Source organism: Globicephala melas, chromosome 3 (assembly GCF_963455315.2).
Source record: "Globicephala melas chromosome 3, mGloMel1.2, whole genome shotgun sequence".
Taxonomy (NCBI): Eukaryota; Metazoa; Chordata; class Mammalia; order Artiodactyla; family Delphinidae; genus Globicephala; species Globicephala melas.
The window spans coordinates 115,506,949-115,533,639 of NC_083316.1; the positions used below are offsets into that span (position 1 = coordinate 115,506,949).

The 26,691-nt window shown below is 46.0% G+C and overlaps 1 protein-coding gene and 1 long non-coding RNA gene across 5 annotated transcripts in view; one reads left to right on the plus strand and one right to left on the minus strand.

Moving 5' to 3' along the window:
• Nucleotides 1-17,988, plus strand: part of CTNNA1 (catenin alpha 1) — a 345,218-nt gene extending 327,230 nt beyond the window's left edge. For all 4 annotated transcript variants that reach the window (XM_060296266.2, XM_060296265.2, XM_030869482.2 and 1 more), the window contains 7 exons: nt 5,906-6,106; nt 6,667-6,818; nt 11,623-11,733; nt 13,558-13,739; nt 13,896-14,001; nt 15,604-15,738; nt 16,806-17,988. In XM_060296266.2, coding sequence (XP_060152249.1) covers nt 5,906-6,106; nt 6,667-6,818; nt 11,623-11,733; nt 13,558-13,739; nt 13,896-14,001; nt 15,604-15,738; nt 16,806-17,093 — 1,175 coding nt within the window. In that variant the 3' untranslated portion in view covers nt 17,094-17,988. The remainder of the gene's footprint in view (nt 1-5,905; nt 6,107-6,666; nt 6,819-11,622; nt 11,734-13,557; nt 13,740-13,895; nt 14,002-15,603; nt 15,739-16,805) is intronic.
• Nucleotides 10,875-26,683, minus strand: LOC115860072 (uncharacterized). The gene is made up of 3 exons (XR_004042314.2): nt 22,090-26,683; nt 20,912-21,074; nt 10,875-19,203 (listed from the first exon to the last, which is right to left on the minus strand). It is a non-coding gene; the product is annotated as an uncharacterized lncRNA (long non-coding RNA).
• Between the last annotated feature and the right edge of the window lie 8 nt (nt 26,684-26,691).

Below are 26,691 nucleotides of genomic sequence, written 5' to 3' on the forward strand. Positions count from 1 at the left end.
CCTTCTTATAGCAAAATAAAATGTAATAGAATCAAATGTCCCTCATGCAACATTCTTCAAATCAGAGAACAAAAGGGATTTTGCAGTAGCATTTAGTGGGATCCAGGCAGTATCTTTAGGGTATATGACATAAAACAGAAGAACAGTAAAGAGAAATCAAATTCTTTAACAGATACACTTTTGTCTGGTGAGTATGTTCAATTTTTATGCAAATGTGGGAAAGTAGAAGAGTTGACTTGATGGAAAGGAGTTTAGACAGTTTCTATTTAGCAAATAAAAACACAGAACAGTCCTCTCAGAAAGTGGTGGTGCTTTCAGAGCATCTGAATTTTAAAGATCCACCTTAGTGTGTTTCTCTAATGTTTTGTCACAGACTTGCTTAGCAGTGTCAAGTAATTAAATAATTAACAGGACAAGACTGTTATTCACAATTCCTTTGATTTTTATGGTGTGCTTTTTAGGGGCATGGGATGAAGGGAAGAGACAATCAGATACCTGTGCAGAGTTCTACTGGATTGACCAGTTAATTTTTAGCATTCAGACTCCTTTATACCCTTATGCACTTACCTCACCCATGGCAGCTTTAGCACTTTTTATGTGGCAGACTAGAGATGTCTCTCCATCTCACCTGATACACTGGCTCTCATTGAGAGGAATCCCATTTTCAACCGGGCAGGCCCCCACTGGTCCCCAGTCCTTGGCCCTTGTACAACTCACAGCCTCTCTAGAGGTGCCCCGTGGATTGGAGAGCAGGCGTCATCTGCAAGCACCGTGTGCAGTCTTTATACCAGAAGCTGAGATCTGCCCACTCCTATTACCCAGAGGCTCAGTAGTCTGTCAGCAAGGTGGGCATGTTTCTGAGTAAGGGGCTGCAGGACAAGTGCCCAGCACAGGGTCTGGCTTAACGTTGGTGGACTTCATAAAATTTTATGTAATGAAAAGTAAGACTGCTGCTTGACTCCTTGGAGTGGTGGTGTTTTACTGTGTCCTGGGGTATTGTGGCCCTATGGCAGTGTGATAGGTTTTGAGGAATAGTTCTAGTAATGATTTTTCACCATCAATCCCCCTTGAAATCCCTGGGGCCTGTGTGTTTGCTGTAGCCCTGCCCACTCATGAGAATCCATCCAAAGGGAAGTTACTTAGGGGATAGGACTGAAAGGACCCTCTGCTGCTCTGTCGCCATTGTTCCTGGATATTCTGTCCCATTGGTTCCAGAAGTTCCCTCGTGCTTATTACAAGTTATATCCTAAATTTGTGGCTCAAAAATTAATGGTCATCTTGTGTATAACCTGGTAAAGCCATTAAGACCCTGATGCCAGTGTTTCATGAGGCTGCAGGGCAGGGGGAACTTGAGTCACTGTGTATCAAATATGCCACTGGCACTTGAAAATAGAGAGGGACATGCAAGCCACCTCCGGGGGAGAGGGTGGGGGACCCCTGTTCCCCAAGCTGTTCTATTCAGAAGGTTGCCTTGTAAATATTGGAGGTGGTTTAGGATGCTACAGAGCGTTCAGCAAACTGTGAATATATTTATATGGACCGATCCCTTAAGGACAGTGGTTTGAAATTTATCAAAGCGATAAAGACTGTTTGAATTTCATTTGAATTGTATTTGATAAACATTTTCCATGGAAATGAAATTTACTTTCTCATTCGTTTACTCTGCTTTCATGTGGAAGTTCTGATCCTCCCCACACACACACACCTTTTTTTTAAGTTGCAAGTGGTTGGTTAGAGTGGTTCTAGTTGGGTTTATTACTATTCTTTACCAAGTGCTCTTGGAAACAAATAACATAATGCATTAGATACTTTGGGGCAACACTTAGGAGTAGTAATTTGTACTCTTTCTTCTTCATTGTCAGTGTGCTCAAATAATTTGGTCTGATTGGTCTAAATAAAAGGATTTTTGTACCTAATTTTTGTTTTTGTGTTTAATCGCAAAAATCCAAAACTGAAAGTAAGGTAAGGAAGTGGTGAAGTTAGTTTGATTTCTGACTCCCATGCCCCCTAGCTTGAGCAAGCCACTCAATACTTCTGCGCCTGGTTTCCACATTAATTGTGATTTTTAAAAAGTGGTTACGATAGAGTTAAATGTCAAGCACTCAGAATCTTTCCATAATATTAGAGTAAGTTCTCTATATAACGTATTAATATTATCATCTCCTGTGTATGCATAAGGCTGCACTGATAAAGATATCCAGAGCAAGGGGAGGGCGGAACAGGCCCTGTTAGACATTGTGGACTGAAGGCTTTCTGGAGAATGCCAGTTGGCTTGGTTCCGGAGGGCAATTAGGCATCATACATCTACTTTATACATATATGCCTTTTGACTTAGTATTCCCATTGCTAGAAAATTTCCCCAGGGATGTGTACATAGATGTTTGCCAAAATACCTGTACAAGGATGTTCACTTCAGCCAAAATGCCTAAGAGAAGACTGGATAAATGAATGATGGCCCCTCCGTCTGTTCAGTAGGGTACGGTACAGCCATTAATATGGATGAGGAAGATCTGTGGAGGCAGTTCTAGAAAGATTTTCAAATGAAAATCAGATATGTTAACATCCATAATGTGATCCCTTGGAGATAGACTGTTGTATGTGTGTGTGTAGGTTTTTTTTCCTTTTAGAAGCATCTACAGATAAAGACTGTATTAAACAATCAGTTTTTAATGGGGTACAGATTGGTGTGTCTACTCAAAATGGAGCCATGCTGAGTTTACTTGGAAATTCAATTAAGGTAAAGTAACTTATGGTTTAAGTTAGTGTGGGTACCTCCAACCCTCCCATATTTGCACATGTCCAATGGGAACTCACTTCTCCCTTAGGGCTCAAGTGTAGAGAGCAGGTTGTTGTGTCCTGGGTATATAGTGGCCTCAGCTGGCTGGGGCTTTCCCAGTGAAGGTGGAAAATGTTACTTTAGTCAGCTTCCTGAAATAGAAGCCTTCCTTGGTGGCTAAAGAATGGCAAGCTCTTCCCTTGTTTGGGTTCAGCTGGAAGAAAACCTGTATAAATTCAAGAAAATCTAAATTGATTTGTAAAAACACACTTACCCAGATGAAGGTTAACAAATCCTTGGTGGAAGTTTGGGCTACTTTGTTTAATGAATGACAAAGAATGCTATACTTCATTGATTCTAAGATGTGCTTTCCGTCCCCTGGTATTAACAATCCTGATACCAGGATGAGTCTTAAAAATCAGTGATATGAGAAAACATTGGTTCATAGTTTCATTAGCAACATCTTTTCTTTCCTTTTTATTCCTTTCCTTCCCCTTCCCCAAATGTTAGATTCAGTAAAAGCAGCAGTTTTTAACCTAAGGCCTAGTATGGTAGGCAGGCTCAGTACCAGTCTGCTTAGTTTAATATGTAGAGAGTTTGTATATAAAAGATGTTTCTGATCTAAACATGGGCTCTAAATCCATTTATTCTTATAATTGGTTCACATATTCCTCCTAAAATTGGTTTATGTAAAAAGTTTAATACGTTACCTCTTTCAGTAGTGCAATGGTGTAAATTCTAGCAAGTCTCCTAATTTTTGAATTAGCACATGCTAAATTATGGTCTTCTTAGCTATCTTGTGGTAATTCACTTTTCCCTTCTGCAGTAGAAATTTTTACTATATTTTGGCTTTCCCTGGAAAGATATTTATTTTAATTGATGAATTTTTATTTTTTAAAAAGACTTTTAGAGCAGTTTTAGGTTCACAGCCAAATTAAGAGGAAGATACAGAGACTTTCCATCTACTTCTGGCAGCCACACACGCACAGCCTCCCCCATTATCAACATCTCCTACAACAGTAGCACATTTGTTACAATTGATGAACCTACTTTGACACCTCATTATCACCCAAAGTCCGTAATATACATTCCTGTTCACTCTTGGTGGTATATACTTCATAGGTTTGGACAAATGTATCCATCATTGAGTATTTTCACTGCCTTAAAAGTCCTCTGTGCTCCACCTATCCATTCCTCCCTGCTCCAACCCCTGGCAACTCCCAAGGTTCCTGCATGTCTCTTCATAGCTTAATAGCACTTTTTTTTTTTAAAGTGCTGAATAATATTCCACTGTCTGGATGTACCACAGTTTTTCATTTCACCTACTGAAGTATGCCTCGATTGCTTCCCAGTTTTGGCAATTATGAATAAAGCTGCTGTAAACATCTGCGTGCAGGTTTTTATGAGGACTTAAGTTTTTAGCTCCACTGCATAAATACCAAGGGGTGCAATTGCTGGATCATAGGTAAGAGTATGTTTAGTTTTGTGGGTGCAAGTCCCTTCCTGCAGTCTCTTGGGAACTACAAAATGAAGGGCCTTGTTCCCGGAGCCTACAGGGGATCTTGAAGCCCAAAGGCAGGGCATTGTGGTGGCTCTATTCTTTGCTGAATCCACTAAGCATCACTTGCCTCTGGCTCCCCTTGAGATAAGAGGAAATAGCATTGTGACCACTAGACACTGTCATATATAACTTGACTGAGTATGTTAGCAGAGGCTGTGAGGGAAGGGTAATGACTTTGGAAGGGAATTAAATCAGGAACCAGTCTAGATAATGACAGGTCAAAGCATAAGGTAACCAGGGATGGCAAAGAAATGACCAGGTGTGTTTCTTTCTTTGTTTCTTTTTAAATTTATTTTATTTATTTATTTTTGGCTGTGTTGGGTCTTCGTTGCTGCTCACGGGCTTTCTCTAGTTGCGGTGAGCGGGGGCTACTCTTCGTTGCAGTGCACAGGCTTCTCACTGCAGTGGCTTCTCTTGTTGCAGAGCACAGACTCTAGGAGTGCGGGCTTCAGTAGTTGTGGCCCGTGGGCTCAGTAGCTGTGGCTCGCGGGCTCTAGAGCACAGGCTCAGTAGTTGTGGTGCACGGGCTTAGTTGCTCCGTGGCATGTGTGATCTTCCCGAACCAGGGCTCAAACCCATGTCCCCTGCATTGGCAGGCGGATTCTTAACCATGGCGCCACCAGGGAAGCCCCAGATGTTTCTTAAATAGATTACATTTGCCCTAATTGTCCTGTCTCTTCCAGAAAAACCAGAACCATTAGTCTTTCACCTATTGTGCTAGGTACTTTCTTGGTTTAAGGAAGTGAGCATGTCTTTAACAGACACTGCTTCTAAGAGTTCTTACGTGTCTTGAAAGCTCCTTTCCAAGCTGGAAGGAAATGGGCAGGCGATGACCTGGAGGCTTTGTGTTGCTCACTCACCCACCCACCCCATGGATTGTGGGCATCCCTGTCACTTGGGCTGTCTGTTGGTAGACTCTGCAGTTCCTGGTGGTGAGAACATTCCCTTTTCTATGACTAGACAGCTTAACAGGAGTCAAGGATTTCCTCAAATAACACAACAGGCCCACCTGCATCCCATGAGTGGTTTACTGAATGTTTCGCCTGGGGCGGTCCCTCAGCGCCCTCCAGAGGGGACTTTAACCTGCCTTACAGGGCCTTCTGTTCCAGAGCTGTCCTGGCATCTTGGTAGCTTGTCTGAATACCATTGGCATCTACTGGAGGGAGGGGCAAGGAACTGGGAGAATAAGACCTTACAGTGAACCTTTTCTTCTAATTTAGACTTTGTTTGGGATGTAAAACCAGTGAAATCATTTAAGGGAAGGAGAAATTATTAAGGATTCTGTGATCTTGAATTTTCCGCCTGGCTTAAAACTGTGCCTTAAAGATGGGCATCTCTGTCTCTCTCTTTTAAACCTGGAATAAAGATTGTTATTCTTGGAGGTGATTGCAGGTTGAGTTTCTGTGGGACAGTTAATCCGGTCTCTTGAGTGAAATGATAACGTGTAAAGCTTTTGGCACCGTAGCTGGCACAGAGTGAGCTGTCGATGAATAATAGATGCCAACTAGTTGTCCCCTTCTAGTGGAAGGCCTCCTCCCTCATTCAGCTTTTTTTTGTTTGTTCCTCAGAGAATCACATTTTGGAAGACGTGAACAAATGCGTCATTGCTCTCCAAGAGAAAGATGTGGATGGGCTGGACCGCACAGCTGGTGCAATTCGAGGCCGAGCTGCTCGGGTCATTCACGTGGTCACCTCAGAGATGGACAACTATGAGCCAGGGGTCTACACAGAGAAGGTGCTGGAAGCCACCAAGCTCCTCTCCAACACAGGTGCGGGGGCTGCCTCCCTTCCTTGTGCTCCGCACACACAGATGGCCTGGTGGCCAGGCCATCCAGTTAGTACAGGCCCTGTGGTTAGGAAGTAGGACGCTGGGACTCAGTTCAGTCTTAGGACAAGAATTCTAGAAGGTATGTCAGATTCGTGAGAAGTTGGTCAGCCACATTAAGGCCTCACAAACACATTTCCTTCATGTGTGTCCCACGATTAATAATGGGAGTTATTTTAAGATGAACGTCTGAGTTATATCTCCTGTCAGTGAACACAGTAAATTAAGGAGGGTCCCATTCTAGCAAGGCCTCAAGTTAATCCCAGTTCTCAACCATGTAAATCCTATGTTGCAGAATCTGCCCAGAGACAAAGATGATGATTTGAGTCTGTAAAATACAGCATTTGATTTATTTCAACCTTAAATACTTCTCACATAGGTAGAAGCATCGGCTCTTCATCATGCACCCTGCCTCTTTGTGTCTAACTGAGGGATTTAGGGAGGGCTGGTAGAGCAATGATGTTTGCAGGGCCAGCAGGATCTGCCATGCTTTCTTCTCCGCAGTCATGCCACGTTTTACCGAGCAAGTGGAAGCGGCCGTGGAAGCCCTCAGCTCAGACCCCGCCCAGCCCATGGATGAGAACGAGTTTATCGATGCCTCACGCCTGGTGTACGATGGCATCCGGGACATCAGGAAAGCGGTGTTGATGATAAGGGTGAGTAACTGCATTTCAGATGTTTTAACAGCTTCTTTCTTATCATTTGCTAAACTTGAGCAATGCATCATTTTGGAACTCAGCAGATGAGTGGCTATATATTAAAACCATGAATCTAAAAGCTGTTAGAATGAGATATATTTAATTACGTCGTCTAAAATGACTTTTAGTTGCAAGTTAGAGCCCAAACTTGGGCTGAGAAGGGGAGCTAGTATGAGTTGGCCGTGACGATTTACTTCAAGTTAAACAATTGCCACAGATATGAGGCTTCCGTTTGAGTTAGAGGGAAACTACAGAAAATAAAGGCTCATCAGTTAATTTCAGAGAAGGGAGTATTTCCTTAATGCAGGTTGAAGCTCTTCTTTACATGGAGCACCCCTCGCCTCAAAGGTGGCAGGCAGGCAGGATGCTAGAACCCCAGGGTTTTGAGGGTGAGAATGAGGGGCTGTGGCAACTCCCGGGCTTGGGGCCAAGCACTGAGCCCTCTCACCGTAGCTGAATGGAAGTGCCACCTGCTCTGGGCCCCATGTGACCCATCCTGTCTGAGGCAGCAGCAGCTCTCACCATCTGAGACAATGTCTAGGGCCCCCTGTGGATTAGCATGCACAAAGGGGTTTTGAGAAACTACTGACTCCTCTGTGATCATCCCCAGTGTGCTGCGCTGGGACTCACAGCTGCCCTTTCCATCACAGTTGATCCCTCACATGCTGTTCTGAGCATGAACAGCTCTGGAAGCTGGGAGCAGAGCCTGTGCCAAGCTCCCCCAGGCTCACCTGGACCTCCCCCAGGCTCGGGCCATCCCTGCCATAGCCACAGAGCCAGCAGTTGGAATGCAGGGTCTGCCTGCTGAGTAGACAGCTGCTTTGCTATGCTGACGATCTAGTCGGGTCAGGGGAGTTTCCGTTACACCTTCATGGGTTGTTAGTCAAACCTCCCAAGGTAGGCAGGGGTTCTGTCCCACTTTTTACCCCCTCAGCTGGAAACAGAGGCCATTTCTGAGGCCGGTGCATTAGGCTGGACCCATTGTGTATGCAGTGTAGAAATGCTTGGGCAAGACTGCGTTTCTCTCTGGGGTGAGGAGGAAAGAGAACAATTCAGGGATGGCCTGGTTGGCTGATGGCTGTCCCTGCAGGCCCAGGTCACCTGGACATGCTGGGGTGTGGCGGGGGAGAGCTTGGGGAGCCTTTTTGCTTTCTTCACGGCTGCTGCTGTGCTAGAGAGCAACCCATGCTCAGCAGGTCGTAGCCCGGTTGAATGCAAGGTTAAACCCAGCAGCTAGATCTCAGTGGTGTGAAGGGATCCCTGGGTCAGGTGTACCAGTGGTGGTAAAACACAGCCCTATTTTTCCAAAGTTCTTTGCATACTGACAGACACTTAGAGAATAGAAGAAATGATAATGAGGAGTCACTGGGTGTTTGAGATTAATGCCTTTGGGGTTTTAAGTGAGCTGGTATGCGCACACTCCAGGATGCCTGCACATTCCAGGGCCTGTTCTGTGGAAGCAGGTCGGGAAACCACACCCTGGGAACAGGCAGGCAGCTTGGATTCCTCTTCGTGTCTGTGACTCTAAGCAAGTTTCCTCATCTTTCTGAGACTCACATGATGGTGTTGATGGTTTTAATGGGATGAAATGGAGGTGACGTGTTCAGCTCAGGGCTTGGCATATAGTAGCTGTTTCTTGCGCACTTACTGCTGTGTTGGAGCGCAAGTATGACAGAGGCCCTGGCAGGCTTGGTGAGATAGAACCTGGGGTGTGGTCAGCTGGGAGGGCCCAGAGCAAGGGCAAAGTAGGTCTGTGGCAGCAGTGGTTTAACTCCTCCCGTATTGTCTTGATTTTAATTCAGGAATCATCCTTCCAACCCCCCGGACCTCTTGGTTTCTTGATGTCTTATCCTCCCCCAACCTCAACCTTACTTGCCTAGTCTTACCCAGTCCTTGTCATTACCAGTATCTACGTCATCCCAGTGTCAGGTTTCCCCCTTCCATCAGCTCACTGTCTCTGGTCCTGTGACTCCCAACAGTCCTTTGAGTCCATCAGGATCTTCAGCCGGTTGGCCCTCCCCACTTGCAACCCTCACTCAGCCCTTCAGGTCCTTGCCTCACTCCTTTTCTAGCTTTGAGTCTATCGGTATAATCTCCTTTGCCCCCTTTTCTGTCCTCTTGTTTGCCTTGCAAAATACAATCCTAGTGAAATTCCTTCTCCTGCTGAGCATGGTGTAGAAAAGTGCAGCCACCCTGACTGGGGTCACCGAACCCAGGACCGTCAGGGGGCCCTTGATGCCATGCAGCCTCGCCCACACAGCCACAGAGTCTGGGAGCATTTCATACCTTCCTGCTTGCCTCCCCATCTGTGCCCCATCCTACATGTCTGGCCTCAGTGCCTGTTGCACTGAGGATCCTGAGGCAGTTAGAACATCTGCTCCTGGCTGAGCCCGTCCCCTGCACTGGGTCCCATTCTCTCTTCCTCCAGCACCTTCCCCCCAGCATACAAACATGCCATTATTTCTCCTGTTATAAGAAAATCTCCTGGCCCCCCTCCTCCTCAGTCTCCTTTGCTGGTTTATCCTCATCTTCGCAGCCCCTTACCACTGGTACACCCTGTAGCACAGTTTTTCACCTCTCTCTTTTCTGACTGTACTCATTCCCCTGGTGCATAAAGACGTGAGAAAACCAGCAAGAGGTTGACTCTTCTGTGGTCCACACTCATCTAGCCACCTTGCCTACTACCTGTCACTTGTCTAACAGGCACCTCAAGCTTATTATTCCCCAAAGTGAGCTCCTCATCTCTCTCCACCCTGTTTTCTCGTATCAGTTGATGGCAAATCTGTCTTTCACTTGCTCAGGCCCAGACCTTGGATTCACCTTTGATTCCACTTTTTGCCTCAAACGCTGAATCTGATTTATCAGCAAATCCTGTTGGATCTACCTTCACAATAAATAGAAACTCTGAACACTGTTCCTACCGTGGTCCAGGCCACCAGCATCTCTCACCTGGATTCATGCAATTGCTTGCTTCTCAGCCAGTCTCCCTATTTGCATCCCTAGGTGCCTGCAGTCTCATCCACAGAGCACCCAGGGTGATCCTTTTAAGCTTCAATTAGATCACGTTATCTACTGCTTAGTACTCTCCAAAGGCTGCCACGTCACTCAGTCCTTACACTGGCCCACAAGGCCTTTGAGGAGCTGAACCTGTCATCTCTCTGACCTCATCTCCTACTGCTCCCCTGCCTTTGCTCCCAGGGCTTCAGCTGACACTGTGCCATAAGGGCAGTGAGCTGAGCCCCTACTGTGGCCTTGCTATTCATCCAGTTCCCCAGGCCTTTCTGTTGGTGACTCCGTCCTACTGGAACACTCCTCCCCCAGGTACCTCCTGTGCTCCCACCTTCATTGCCTTCAGGTCTGTGCTCCAGTGTCACCTTCTCATGAGACCTTTCCTGACCACTGATATAAAATTACAATCCTCCTCTACTGCTTGCTTATAGCACTGATCACTTTCTAATAGGTCATGTGATTCACTTTTGTCATTTTTCCCATCAGAATATATGTGAGAGCAGGGATTTTTGTCTGTGTCATTTTGTACCTTCAGCGCCTAGAACAGTGCTTGGCACACAAATATTCAGTGAATGAATGAACGAATAGGAGATATTTGGTTTTCTTGGCAAGAACAGCTCTTGGGTCTGTGACGGGCTATCGAGGAAGGTGGGGAAGTGGAGATCCTGTTAGGAGGGCACCCCTTTGACAAAGCTCCTCCACAGACTGAGGCTCAGGTGTCTGTGACCCAGGATTAAAATGGCGAATGGCAGCAAGACTCCAGGATCTTGCATTGCCATGTGACTCACTGGTTCCTCGAGTGACCCTGGCTGTCCTCACCTCCTCATGGAGGGGCAGGCCTGGCCTTTGCACCTGTACAAACCCAACATACTCTGGGCAGTTTTGGATGCTTCCTCACAGGAAGCCCTTGGGCTGGGCTTGGATTAGGTCCTGGTGCAGATGAGGGACTCGCCTCACTGCCCTCCTGTCACAGGCCGGCCAGCTGGGCTAAGAGGCAACCCCAGCTGTTTGCCTGCTGCCCTGTTGCTGATAACTTCTAGACGATGACATCATGTTTCAAGTCAGCAGCTAATCATGAGAGGCTGGAGAGTGTACAAAATAAGAATTTTATTTTATAATTAAAGCAAAGAGGTAGGACCAGTAATCGGTCCCTTTGGTATTTATTCACACCTTATCTGCCATATTCTCTCTTTAATAAAAGTAAGTACATAAAAATACATTGCCTATTTTTACCTCTCAAATCAGCCTTTGGTACCCTAAGAGAAGTCCCAGTATTAGTTAATTCATTTAATTTTCTTTTTGTCATAAAATGGGAAAGTTATAAGAATCTGTTTAATGTTGTATGAAACTGCTATTTTTAATACAGTACCTTTTCCACCCAGGACAACTCTCACCTTTGTCTTAAGATGCAGGTGTTGGAGAAGTACGTTAAGAAGTGAAAACCTTTGTCAAGCAAAGAGTGTTGACTCATTGGTAGAAACTGAAACCCTCAACCCCATAAAGGACCTGTGTCCTTTGGGAAGTGCTGGTGTGGTGCCTTTGCTTGCTGTTTGTTGAATGGGCTGCCTGGCACGTGCATGAGCTAAAGCAGGGTCTCAGACAAATATTGAGCAATTTTAACTTTATTCCTCACGACTGTTTGAAATACTGCAGAAAATTCTGGATGTCTGTACATCAGGCTGTGGGCCCAGAGGCCTAGGGAAGCTGGAGGCCTAGGGTTGTGTTTGACTTGTGATTTCTGTCTCGGTGGCAGACCCCTGAGGAGCTGGATGACTCGGACTTCGAGACGGAAGACTTCGATGTCAGAAGCAGGACAAGCGTCCAGACAGAAGACGATCAGCTGATAGCTGGCCAGAGTGCCCGGGTAAGGACCAAGTTTAACTTGTCCTGCAGACCCTCCCTGTCCCTCTCTGTTCTTGGCTTTTTCTTTTCCAGGAAAACACTCTCATTATTGAGAACACCATTTTTCCTCTCGTTTTCTCTGGCAGTAGGACCGAAGTTATCCTAAGTTGTGGCACCTGCTAGTCAATTGTAGGTTCATCTAAAACATCTTCTCAGCTGTGCCCTGAAGCGTTGGTTTGTGAAGAGCCCTGAGTCAGGAAAGCCCTAGGATCTAGTCAATGCAATGTTTGTTAATAGGACAGTGAAATTCAAAAAAGATTGCTGTCTTTGCCTATCTCAATGATACCATGGGCATGAACTATTTAATTATTCATGGGTTAAAAAAAATAACAGTGGTACATTCAAGAAAATCAGAGCCATTGCATTCATTTAAGTCATTAAATCTTCAATTAACTGCATTTATGTTTTTGGGAGGGTGCCAAGAAATATTACTAAGGAGTTTTTTTCACCCCTTAGAAGATATTTTGAACAGCGGGTACATCCCTGCTTTAAGCCCCACTCGGTCCTAAGCATTTTGGGAAGCTGAGTGGAGAGGAGCCCAAGGCCCTGAGTCTGTGCCTTGAGGTGGGCAACAGGCCTCCAGGTGCTGCGGTGATAAGGTTTAAATGCCGTCTCAAGTACCTAAAAAGCATACTCTGCAGCAGGTTCTCTTCTGCCTGCCTGCTTGCCTTCTTTAATATTAACATTCTACGGCTTCCCTGGTGGTGCAGTGGTTGAGAGTCCGCCTGCCGATGCAGGGGACGCCGGTTGGTACCCCGGTCCGGGAAGATCCCACATGCCGCAGAGCGGCTGGGCCCGTGAGCCGTGGCCACTTAGCCTGTGTGTCCGGAGCCTGTGCTCCGCAACGGGAGAGGCCACAACAGTGAGAGGCCCGCGTACCGCAAAAAAAAAAAAAAAAAAATTCACATTCTAAAACTACTTGTGGGTCACCTTGAAAAGTTGGAGATGTATTACAGCCACCGGGCCTGCCATGGAAAGGACTCCATGTATTAGCCCCTCCCTCATCTCCTCTCCCCATGGCAGGAGGCAGAGGATGAAACTTTTTTTTTAAGGTTCAAATGAAGTTTATTTTTTTTAATATTTTAATTTTATTGGAGTATAGTTGATTTACAATGTTGTTAGTTTCAGGTATCAGCAAAGTGATTCAGTTATACATTCTTTTTTAGATTCTTTTCTCGTATAGGTCATCACAGAATATTGAGTAGTGTTCCCTGTGCTATACAGTAGTTCCTTGTTGGTTATCTCTCATAAGAGATATATATGTGTTAGTGTGTGTATGTTCATCCCAAGCTCCTGATTTATCCCCCTGCCCCCCACACGTTTCCCCTTTGGTAACCATAAGTTTGTTTTCCATATCTGTAAGTCTGTTTGTTTTGTAAATAAGTTCATTTGTATCTTTTAAATTATCAGTAGATTCCACATATGAGTGATAGCATATGATATTTGTCTTTCTCTGCCTGACTTACTTCATTTCAGAGGATGAAACTTTTAAAGAATTAAGGTAAGCTGATTCTGTCCTTGTGCAGGCGTGATCATGGAGCTTCTGCATTGGCCTTCAACCCCTCATACCCTGTTTTTCTCCACACTAAAACTTGTTCTTGAAAGTGGGTCGGGAATTCAGGCTGCTGTAAACTTCGGTGCAAAATGGCTCTTCAGGCAAAATGAAACCTATTAAAGCATTAGCCTACCTGTGTCATAGATTGCTTGGTGGAAATATTCTTGGCTAATGCACTGTGAGAACTTCATATTCTCTTTATGTAAGAGCTTCCTGGGCTTCTGATTTTAGGCGATCATGGCTCAGCTTCCCCAGGAGCAAAAAGCAAAGATTGCGGAACAGGTGGCCAGCTTCCAGGAAGAAAAGAGCAAGCTGGATGCTGAAGTGTCCAAGTGGGACGACAGTGGTAATGACATCATTGTGCTGGCCAAGCAGATGTGCATGATCATGATGGAGATGACGGACTTTACCCGGTGAGCAGTGCCCGGCCCCAACCTGCTACACGGAGGGCTGCCCCCCTCCCTGCAGGTCACCTCACACAGGCAGGACGTGCTGCTCTGTACACACTTTTCTGTTCATCTCCACCTACGAGGGCTTCAGTTATGATCATTCTTGTTCCCTTTTTTCAGAGGTAAAGGACCGCTCAAAAACACATCAGATGTGATCAGTGCCGCCAAGAAAATTGCTGAGGCGGGATCCCGGATGGATAAGCTTGGCCGTACCATCGCAGACCATGTAAGTGACAGACTTGCCACATGGGCCTTGAAGTTCATCCTGGGACTCTGGCAGCCCAGCGGTGGTAACAGTGTTTTTCATGAGACACAGTACTTTTCCCATCTCAAAAATTGTTCTTAACTTGTCAACCCACTTGACTAACATCAGCATAGAGTTTTAAGGATTTCTGTATTCCTGTTTCTTCTTTGACAAGTTTTATAAGGCAGGCCCAGTTTGCATTACAGCACATCTCTGGAGCAGGTGTGTATGTCCTGAAATCTTCCCTTGGTTGACAGCTAAAACCAGCCTTTACTGTTGTTTATTATCTCTCAGATCTCTTCAGGATGTCAGCTCTGGGCAGGAGCTAATTCTGCAAGCCCTAATAATACACTGAAACTAGGTGTATAAGAGCCTCTTCTTGTGGAAGTATTGCAGTATTTCATGTGAGAATCAGGAGCCCTTTTGGCTAGTGCTTTTGGAAGGCTGACGTGCCCAACTGGGGACAGACATCTATGTCCTCAATCACCCAGCCTTCATCCCTTCATTCTCTGTATCGATATGTCCAAAAAAATGTGGTTCCTACCTCCTGGAAAGTTTACAATATATTTCCCTTGATGCTCCAAGATATTGTCAGCTGTAGTTACAAACCCTTCCCACTCCTTTCCCTGAAGTATCCACATGCTCAGCCTGCATTGGGGTTGCGGGACAAGTGACAGTGGTTTCTCATTGCTCAAGCCAAAGATTGGGAAGTATCCTCAACTCCCGTCTTTCATGTAATAACCGATACTCAGCCCTGGTGCTTCTACTAGCCACACGAATCTCAACACCATCTATCTGGTCCTTCCCTCTTAGCAGCCCCCAGCTGAGTCCTGGCATGCATGGCCCACGCCTGCAAAACTGTGGCCTCTCCTCACTGATTTCCTGCTCTCTCCTCTGCACTCCAGCCTCCACACAGTTGCCAACACAGTCTTCTTATATGATCACCTTAAAATGCAAATGAGGTATGGCTCTGCCATGCTTCAGTAGCTTCTTAGAATAAAATTCTAAATCTCCAGCATGGTCTGCACCCCAGCCTCACAGGAGGGAGTTTTTGCATAAACACTTGAGAGAGGTGCTCTGTTCCTTCTTTGGGTGACGTCTCCGAAGTTGGCCCTGAGCTTTGGCAGCAAGACGGGCATTTCCCTGTGACTGGTCGGGACCCCACAGCTCCCACGTGCTCTTCTTGCTTTGGTTGACTCACCCGTTCTCCATCTTTGCCTAAAATGACCCTCCTTTCATCAGGTGTTTACAGAGTGCATCATAACTGAGCAGATAAAGTCCCTCTGAGCAGAAGAGCTATTTGGATGGTTATCACCTAGCTCACAGCACTCTCACTTTTCTCCAGAACTAGACTCTCACTTGCTGAGGCTATTTTTCACCTTTAGGGGCTAGGGGCAGGGGCTGCAGCAGAGAGTAGCCTAGGGCTATGATGGCCCCAGGTAATTGGGTAACTCCTATCTTGCCCTTTGCTCAAGCAAGGAGTGAAGAGCTGGTGGCACACTGAGCCTTTCAGAAATATCTGTGGGGGTGGGTGTGTTTGGGCCGGGCTCAGAGTGCTTGGTGCTAATTCCGCTCTCCCGTCAGTGCCCAGACTCAGCCTGCAAGCAGGACCTGCTGGCCTACCTGCAGCGCATCGCCCTCTACTGCCACCAGCTCAACATCTGCAGCAAAGTCAAGGCTGAGGTGCAGAACCTCGGTGGGGAGCTGGTCGTCTCCGGGGTAAGTTCCATCTGTGAAGAGAGCTGGTTAGTGGGAACGTGCTAGGAAGTGTGCTGTGGGAAAACTGGAAGTTTCCTCTTGGTCCTCAGAGGCCGCCTCAGAGGCCAAGGGCTGCACATTGGCTACTTCCTGCAGAACTGCAGCTCTGCTTAGCATGGTTGGTGACAGCTAGGAGCTCTTACAGTGCTTGCCTCTTCCCCTTTGTTGACCACCCCATAGGTAAAAGTATTTTTGTCTTCATCGCTTTTCTTCCCCCAGAAAGAACTGAGCCTGTTCAGAGATTGCAGAGATGACATATAGGCTTTCTCACACCCCCTCCACTCTCAGAGTTCCCAAGTAGTATCTCTTCCCTTGTCTGTTTACCATGTCACAGTTCTGGACCCCTTGTCACCTTGGGCAGGGGAAAGAGGACATCTCGCTCCACTGAAGCCCTGTGGCTTCTGCTAAACCCCACAGAATTTCCTTTCAAAGAAGACTTGGTATGTTGGACATACTCATACCATTTGCTTACCTGCTGCAACATAAATGCCCCTGTCTCTGGGGAGCAATTATCTGTATTCTCTAAATGAGAGAGGAGACTCCCCGGGTCATTACTGAAAGCACTGGGGGCGTCTCTGTCTAGGAGGCTGACTTATTGCCATCTCCCCCTGCACCATGGCTGTCCGTGGCTGTTCTCGGTGCTTATGGTTATAGCTCTGCCATCACTCAAAAGATTTTGGCAGATCCTCCCCCAACTTGAGTGAATGAAAACTTGTTGAGGGGTGGGGGCAGGTAAGGTAATGGTACCTTAGGTTTATATCACTCCTTCCTTCTTCAAAAGACCTGAAACACAGGCATTTTCAGGGTATTTGGATAAGAGCACCCAGTCACTGGGAGAGCCAATCAGGAGCAGGGCTGCTGCCCTGCCCTGTCCTGGTCCAGGAGGAGTCGGGACTCCACTGCCAGGGACTGACAGCCTCCAGCTGGACCGGAGGGTCCAGGCCCTCCGGTACCTAGACCCAGGCCCCTGGGTACATGTGGGGTTGGAGGTCAGGCCTGTGCTCCTCACCTACCTTTCTGCCTCTTAGGTGGACAGTGCCATGTCCCTGATCCAAGCTGCTAAGAACTTGATGAACGCTGTGGTGCAGACAGTGAAGGCGTCCTATGTGGCCTCCACCAAATACCAGAAGTCTCAGGGGATGGCTTCCCTTAACCTCCCTGCTGTGTCGTGGAAGATGAAGGCGCCTGAGAAAAAGCCCTTGGTTAAGAGAGAGAAACAGGATGAGACACAGACCAAGATTAAGAGGGCATCTCAGAAGAAGCATGTGAACCCTGTGCAGGCCCTCAGCGAGTTCAAAGCCATGGACAGCATCTAAGGCTGTCCCCAGCCCTCAGGGCTTCTAAAGATCTGTCACTGTTCTTCACTTGTGTATTTGCTAAATAGAACACTGATGTTAGATTCCATAGGAAAATAGATTTCAGACCTGGCCAAGCTGGTGAATTTTGCAAAGACATACTTGTGTTTAAGTCAGTCAAAAGTACTTTTAGAAGTCAGGAGCGTATTTCTAGCTATATTTTTTTATAAGCGTAAAAATTCCATAACCAAAGAGAATCCCACATTAACTTCTTAGTAACACTGCTGACCAAGTTGAGATGCCTGTCCTCCTAGTGGTGGCAGCTGTAGGGTTTGAGAGAAGGGGGGGGGGTCTGACTCCACCCTGGTTCATGGAGAGGGCTTCCACCAGTTCGACTGGTATTAAATGACCAAAGATGACCCAGAGTAAGCAACCTGGGCATCTTAGGAGGCCCTGGAAAAAGGAACATTCCCAGAAAGGTCTTCAGAGGGACAAACAACATGAAACTGAGTCAAACATAAATGTATCATGAAGAAAACTGATTACTCTCTTTATGATGTGAGAATTTTAATGCATGGTTACAATAACTAATGTACTCTGCTGCAGGACATGAATAAAGTTGCTTTTTTCAGGCTAGAATGTTGTGATGCTGTAACCAGAACATGCTTTTTTCCCTTTCTTCAGCTTCAAATGCAATGCAAATTCATCATTGGGCTCACTTCTAATAATTGCAGTGTTTCCTGCCTTGGGCTTATAAGAGAAGCCTGACAAAATAGTGTTTGCTTAGGCAGTAATTTAGACTTACCTTATTTGTGATTACTATAGCTACAAGGTATAATTTTACTTTCTTATTTAAATTTTATGAATTTGAATGTTTTTTACACTAACTTTTCCCAATAAAGTCCAAAATGAAACCAAGTCTAAGGGGCCAGAGTCCTTTTCTTTGCCTTCCAGTGGAGTCTAGTTTTACATTAAACATCTCCTGGATTTGCCTGCAGCATCTGCAGTGCTCTGGGCCCTCCCGCTGTCCCTCGTTCCCTGGACGGTACTGCCCAGTGAGGAGACCATGCCTATGGCTCTAGGCTGAGGGCCGCACCTCCTTGCAGCTTCCGTGCCAGCCCAGCAGGGAAGGCCATGCCCACAATGGGAATTCACATGTCCGTGCTTCAAGGTGCAGGTCAGAACCTCGGAGGCATCCTTGATATTTCCCTGGATGTCACCCCCTCTCTGCTGAATCATCCCCATTAGTTTGCAACCATACCATGGTAACGGCTGCCTTAAAGATACCCAGCCTCCTCAACCCCATGTCCTTTCCTAGCCAACATCCCCACTTAAGCAAAACTCCCTAAAGAAATGTGTGTAGTCCTTGTCTCCTCTTCCTCACTTCCGTCCCTGCCATCCAGTCAGCTCTCTGCCCCACCATCCTATCACCATCCTCCATTCCATCTTACTGTCCTCACCCTATCAGCGGCCCAGGTGAACACGCCCTCCCTCCTGACAGCTCCTCCCCTGTCCTCCAGAGCACCTCGCCCTCGTTTCCTGTCTTCCTTACTGGGAGCTCCTTCTCCTCCTCTTCCTAGTTGTTCTAAGTTGCGCTGTCCCAGGGCTCAACCCCTGGGCCTCTTCTCTGTTTCTGCTGATTCCTGATCTTAGCCAGACTCCTGACTTTAAATACCATCCAAATGCCAACTTCTCCCAGAACTAGACTTTTATAACTGCGTGCTTCCTGAAGTCTCCACTTGAATGTCTCCGTAAGTATCTCAAACTGGACCTGTCCAGATTCTTCCCTTTGAAATACATGCTGGGTCCAACTATTTCTCACCAGTTCCGCTTGCCATCACCTGGTCTAAGCCCTCATCGCTGCATTAATTTCTATTAGTGTGTAACAAACTGGCCTAAAACTTAGCAGCTAAGACAACAATTATCACCTCACAGTTGCTGAAGGTCAGGAATCCAGGGGCAGCTTAGTGGGTGGTTCTGACTCAGGGTCTCTTACGAGGCTGCAGTCTCTGGAGGCTTGTGAGCTGGAGGGTCCAATTCCAGGCTCTTTCACGTGGCAGGTGGGCAGAAGGCTTCGGTTCGTGCCAGGTGGGCCTTCCCATGGCAGCTGCCTCCCACCAGAGTGAATGATCTGAGAACGGCAACCAGATGGAAGCTACAGTGTTTTATAAAAACCTGATCTCAAAAGCAATACGTCATCCCTTCAGTATTCTACTGGTGACACAGACCACCCCTGGTCCACGGTTGGAGGGCACATGCCAGGAGGTGGCTCCCATGTCTGTACGCAGACCATTGCAGTAGGCTACCCACCGCCAGGCTTCCCTGATGGTCCTGCTCCCACGGCAGTCACCGTAACCCCTATATACAAGTCAGAGCATGTCATTCTTTTAGCTCATACCTTTCAGTGGCTTCCGCGTTCTAGAAGCCAGAGTCCTAAATGACAGGTATGGCCTCTTGTTGTCTCTGGCCTTTCCTCTCACCAATCTTTGTCATTTGCCCTTTACACTTGTGGTTCCACTTTCCCCAGAGACCCCTATTTCTTCTCAGGATCGCCTTCAGGTGTCTTGTCAAAAGTCCCCTTATCAGAAAGACCTCCCCTGATAAATCCTTACCCTGCCCTCCTTGTTCATAGCTTTGAACTATTTACGCATCCATTTGTTTCTACTGTAAGCTTCACAGGGACGGGAATCCTTAATTTTGTTATCACTGACTCTCCAAGGCTCAGGACACAGTAAATAGCCACCTGGGGATCCCTCGCGCGGGGCCAGGCCCACAGGCACTGGCCTCCCTTTACTCAACCATTCCTCCTGGCTGACTCAGAATCCGTGCTGACGCTTGGAACATTTGCATGGCTTTTGTTGCCATCAGTTTGTCACACTCCGAAACTGTCTTCCGGGCTTCAGATGCCCATCTGTCCCCAGCTGCTTCACCCCATCCGCTGATGTCCTACAGCCCTGCACCCCAGTGCCAGGTTACCATCCAGTCTAACTCCCCACTCAGCCCATCTACTTCTTAGAGACTGAGCCCCACCCCTCGTCTGGACAGCCACCTCCCTCAGCCCCCAGCATCCTTTATCCATTCTCCACCTGGTGGCAAAGGAAGCTTCCAAAAGCTTCTCAAGAGTCGAGCCTCTGCATATAATCCTCTGGGGCCCCCCATGCCTGCCTCAAGAATGCCTGGCACTATGACCCTGCCCTCTACACCCACACTGCCCCCTGGAAGCGATTCCTGGGACACACCCGTGCTCTCCCTGTGAGCCCATCACTTGCATGTCCCAGTCATCACCTTTGCCATCCCAACCTTAATACCATTATTTACCTAAGAAGACTGACTTTTGTTGAACTTCGCCTCCCCTTAAGCAATATCTATGAAATCATGTTTGATGTGCTACATTTTTTCTAATACACGTTAAAATAATTTTAGTAAATGCTCTTTCATGCATCACCTAAAATCATCCCTTGTATCAATACCACAATGGGAAACAGTGGCCCACAACCATTCCTGCTCATCAGGCCTTGGCTCGGCCCTCTTGGCCATGGCACGTGGTATCACGGCGCCAGCCCTCACAGGACTGTCCTGCATTCCTTGGGCAAACAGCATTGGTCTTGGTCACCCCATTGCCCAGCAGAGGGCCTGGCACGTGCTTGACAAATAGCTGTTGAACCATTCGAGTGATTCATTGCTTTAAACCAATCTATCAGAAGACACTAGAAGGCAGAGAGCAGGTCACTGAGGAGGCACCAGAGGCCTTGCCCAGAAATCCTGAGACCCTCCTCTGCCCTCCTCAGAGACCATGATCGGAAGCGGCGTGGCCTGGGCTGAGCTCAGGGGAGACTCACCTCACCATGTCCTTGGGGGGATTTGCTCCTGCCCCTTGGCTACCGCCAAGAGAACTGTCTCCCCTCAGCATCCTGAGGCTTCTTGCTTCTCAGCCAGGGCAGCGGTGACCCTCAGTATCATCTCCCTCCATGACACCTCCTCCGGTGAGGCCTGGCCAGCTCCCTGCCGGACGGCGCCTCATCAGCCTGGCATTCTGGGCCTGGCTGCCCCACACACCTGTTCTGGCCACGACCTGTGCACAGGGTGGGCAGAGCCCAGCTGCCCTCCCCCCTGCCCTGCAGCGCCTCCCACAGAGCCTAGGCAGACACTTCAAAGGCCCCACCTCCCCTCTGCAGCCTTAATCCTCACAGCTTCCGCTCTCCAGCCAGGCCAGGGTCACCACCCCATTGCAAGAAGAAAGGAGGAGCGGCCACATGCTGGGGACACCCAGGGCCCCCGTCAGGGCTTTACCCACATCCCCCCCCCCCGCCCCGTTGCTTGTTTACAGCCTGTGAGGTGTTGCTGCTATTCTTGCCCCTCAAACTTCACAGTTGTGGGAACTGACTCAGGCACGGAGCCCAAGTTACACAGCTCACAAGCCGCCCAGCCCCTCCTCCCAGCCGCAAGATCCAGTCCCTCTAAAGCCCAGGTTCTGACCATCCCTCTGGAGCCCTAGACAGCAGCAAAGGGGCTGGTGCCCCCAGTCTTCCTCCCAGGAGGCTGACTCAAGGAGGCCGGCAGCACCCTCACGCTCCCACCACACCTGCCCCATCCCTGCACGGGTCCTCAGGACTCTGCCTGTCAGGATGCAGGAATTCTCCAGGCTCCTGGGTAAGGCCACCCCCTGACTAGTCACTGGATCCTTGCCCACTCAAGGATTTTACCCCTCAATTCTCCCCTCCATTTCCTGCCTCGCCAAGTTTTCCTTCCCCCCGGATCATTCTCATCAGCACACACAAAAAGTTCTGATAGCTCCCAGAGTTTAAAAAAAAAAAAGACAAAAAGCTTTTCTGAGTCCATGTCTCCCCTCCCCTTACACAGAGCTCCTCAGGTGAGTGTTCAGACCCCATCTCCACAGCCGGCCACCATTCTCCCTACACTGTCCAGCCCTTCTCTCAGCAGCACATGCAGCCGGCAGCCACTCCCTCCTTCCCTGTCACACTTTCGCTAGATTTCCACCTCCACACCCTTCACTTACCCTGCTCCTGATATCCTTTACCAGCTCTTTCTCTTGATCTCTAATGTTGAGCTGGTCCAGGCCTCTGACCTTGGTCCTCTTCTCTTCCTTGTTTCCAGTGATTCCTAAGCAGTGGTTTGCTGGATAATGTGCAACAACCAGCTTTTCAGGGTGGGGTTGAGAGAGACTGCATATATAACCATACATTTCGTTATACATTTTACTCCTATAAAGGAATTATAGCACACAATTCCCAAATAACAAAATATGCAATATTCTTTAAATTCCACTGAGGCTTTGATTTTTGCTGAACTCTTGCATCCATAGCCAACCTATGGTTGCAGCCAACAGTCTAGCTCTGACATGAATATTGGTTGATATTTTTGTTTACCTTAAGGAGTACGGAAGTAAAACAACAGAAATATATGTGTGAGAATTTTACTTGTTTGTCAGTGAGTGACCTCTTTGCTGAATCAGTACTAGTTGTCAAATACTGTAAGACAATTTCCTCAATTTTTTGTGCTATGTATAGATGACACACTTTAAGTTTAATTGGCATTAACGTTTTCATCATCACCTTCTCAAGTCTAGACAATCAACGAAACAATAAATTAAGCCTTGGTCTGTAGCATTTCCCAACTTCTATGGTGTAAATACTCCCACCACATCAGATTTCCAGCTACCCACGCAGTGTCCTGACGGTGGAACTGGGAAGAGAAGCACAGAAGCGCAGGAAGAGAAGCGTTTCCACCACTAGATGCAATAGACGGAAGTAATCTCAGGAGCAGAGATAACAGTCAAACGTTAGGAAAGGATACGTTCTGAATATTTATTACCTTAAAATTTTTCAGCTATAAATTTACACGGATTAAGATTCACTCTTTTTGGTTCACAATTCTGAGTTTTGACACATGCGTAGAGTTGTGTAACCACCACCACAACCAAGATACAAAACAGTTCCAATGCCCTCCCCAAGATTCCCCTGTGCTACCCCAATGTCGTGGAAATGTCCCCTAAGTCCTGACAAAACGCTTTCCCTATAGTTCTGTCTTTTCCAGACTGTCACATAAATAAAGCAAAAGATTTGCAGCCTTTTGAGTCTGGCTTCTTTCAATCAGCAGCATGCATCTGAGACCCATGTGTTTGCTGTGGGCATCAGCAGTCCATTCCTTCCCACTGTGGAGCAGAAGCAGTGCATGGATTACCACATTGGTCCATCCATCCCCAGATGAGGAACATTTTAATTGTTTCTAGTTTTGTTACAAATAAAGTTGATATAAATATTCATGTACAAGTTTTTGTATAAACAAAGATTTTTATTTATCTTGGGTAAATACCTAGGAGTGAGACTGGGATTCTGTATGATAAGAACATGTTGAACTTTATAAGAAACTACCAAACTGTTTTCCATAGTGGCCAGCGTTCTTGCTTTGTTCCCAATCTTAGAAAAAAAGAAGTCAGTCTTTGACTATTGAGTTTGAGGTCTGCTATAGGTTTCTATGTGGTTTCCCTTCATCAGGTTAAGGAAGTTCCCTTCTGTTCCTAATTTGCTGAGAGTTTTTATTAGGAATGGATATTGAATTTTGTCAAATATTCTTTCTGCATCTATTGGGATGATCATGTGGCTTTTTCTTCTTTAGAAACACATCATCTGTGTTCCCCCCATAACATATGAGCATTCCAGTTGCTCTGCATCCTCACCAGCATGTGCTATTGTCAGGCTGTGTTCAGGGTTTTTTTTTTAAGCCGCTTTAATAGGTGTCTATCCATGTCTCGTTGTGGTTTTAATGTGCATTTCCCTAACAACTAATGACACTGAGCATCTTTTCATTTGCTTATCTGTCATTTGTATATCTACTTTGGCGAAATGTCTTTTCAAATCTTTATTTTTTTAAACTGAGTTGACTATTTTCTTGTTTTGAGGATTCTTTATATATTCTGGATATAAACCTTTGTCAGATATATAATTTGCAAGTATTTTCTCCCTGTTTTTGGCTTGTCTTTTTATTTTCTTAATTCCACAGATCAAGTTTCTAATTCTGATGCTGTTCAATTTATCAATTTTTAACTTTATGAATTGTGCTTCTGGTGTTGTAGCTAAGAACTCTGCCTAACACAAGGTCACAAAGATTTATTTCCTGTTTTCTTCTAAAAGTTTTATAATTTTTCATTTAGGTCTATGTTTGGTTTTGAGTTAAATTTTGTATAAGATGACAGGTATAGGTCAAGGTTCATTTCCTAAAACATGGCTGTCCAGTTGTTGCTACATCATTTATTGAAGACGAATCTTTCTCCACTGAAGTGTCTCTGCACTCTGTCAACTCAATTAACTATATTTGTGTGGGTCTATTTCTGAACTCTGTTGTGATTTATTGATTTATGTGTCTATTCTTTGACCAATGCCACACTGTCTTGATTACTATAGCTTTGTAGTAAGTCTTAGGACCAACTAGTATGAGTCCTCCAAATGTATTCCTCTTTTTTTAAAAGAAGTTTTAATTTTATTTTTGGCTGCATTGGGTCTTCATTGCTGTGCACAGGCTTTCTCTAGTTGTGGCGAGTGGGGGCTATTCTTTGTTGCAGTGTGTGGGCTTCTCCTTGCGGTGGCTTCTCTTGTTGTGGAGCACGGGCTCTAGGCATGCGGGCTTCAGTAGTTGTGGCACGTGGGCTCAGTAGTTGTGGCGTGCAGGCTCTAGAGCGCAGGCTCAGTAGTTGTGGCACATGAGCTTAGCTGCTCCGCGGCATGTGGGATCTTCCTGGACCAGGGCTTGAAGCCGTGTCCCCTGCATTGGCAGGCGTATTCTTATCTACTGCGCCAACAGGGAAGTCCTGTATTCCTCTTTTTCAAGGTTGTTTTAGCGATTCCAATTCCTTTGCATTTCTGTATATTCAAATCAGACTCTTGATATCTAAGAAATTCCTACTTGGGACTGCAATGAATCTATAGGTCAATTTAGGTGGCGGACTTAACAATATTAAGTCTTCCAACCCATGAACACAGTGTGTCTCTCTATTTAGATTTTTTAACTTTTTTTCATCAGTGTTTTGTAGTTTTCAGCATAAAAACCCTGCATATTACTTTACTAGATTTATACATATTTCATTTGTTTCACTGCTATTGTAAATGTTTGTTTTTTAAATTCAATTCCCAGTTGTATATAGAAATACAGTTGATTTTTGTATGTTGACCTCAGGAGCATGTTAAACGTATTGGTATTTCTAGGAGAGTTTTTTGTACATTCCATGGGATTTTTTTACACTGACAATTGTGTCATCTATGAATAGAGACAGTTTTATTTCTTCTTTTTCATTCAGTATGCCTTTTATTTCATTTTCTTGCCTTACCGCACTGCCCAGGATTTCCTGTACGATATTGAAAGGGAGAGGTGAGAGCCGGCATTCTTGCTTTGTTCCCAATCTTAGAAAAAAAGAAGTCAGACTTTGACTATTAAGTTTGAGGTTTGCTGTAGGTTTTTATGTGGTTTCCCTTCATCAGGTTAAGGAAGTTCCCTTAGTTCCTGATTTGCTGAGAGTTTTTATTAAGAATGGATACTGAATTTTGTCAAATGTTCTTTCTGCATCTATTGGGATGATCATGTGGCTTTTTCTTCTTTAGTCTATTTATGTGGTGATTTGAGTTGAACTAGTCTTGTATTCCCAGGATAAACAGCCACTTGGTGATGATGTATCTTTTTATATACTGCTACATTCAATTTGCTAATATTCTGTCGAGGAGCTCGCACTGAAGATTTTACTAGGGACTGCGGAAAAATCTGAAGTACTTACCACAGCCTCCAAGATCTCCCCTCCCCAAGACCCCCAACCTCATCACTTATGAGGGATGCTGATCTGTAATTCTTTTTTTTTTTTTTGTCTTTGCAATTTATTTAACACAAATTCACTGTGGGAATTATAATAATATCACTAGCCAAGAGAATACAGGATCTCTCTTAATAAACCAATAAAGAAATTAAACATACTCAAAACAAATGATAGATTAATTACCCTATTGTACCAGGCAAGGTGAGATAAAAGGAATAAAGTCCAACTACACCTTAGTTAAGATGTACCTTTTCTATGAGTTTTAGCTTCTCCGGAGAGAAGGCTTTGCCAACCAAGATCTGACTTCCATCTGCCAGCATAAAAGTCCATTGCCGCTAGAGCACGTTGCTAGGGAACAGTGGTGCAGGTGCCCACGGGCAGGCTGATCTCCTCTGGCTGCTGTTCCAACCACCACCTAAGAAAGGTGTCGCCTTTACCAAGGCAAGAGGTATTAGCAAAGGGTAGCTTTTACCCGGACTGACAGTTGCTTCTCCTCATGTTCTTACCAATAAGCCCCCAGAAAGCCCCCTCAGCGGCTGGGCTAATAAGTGCTTTTCTTTTTTTTTTCTCTTTTACTTTTTATTTTATATTGGAGTATAGTTGATTAACAATGTTGTTAGTGTCAGGTGTACAGCAAAGTGATTCAGTTATACATATACATGCATCTATTCTTTTTCAAATTCTTTTACCATTTAAGTTGTTACATAATATTGAGCAGAGTTTCCTGTGCTAATACAGTAGGTCCTTGTTGGTTATCCATTTTAAATATAGCAGCATGTACAAGTCAATCCCAAACTCCCT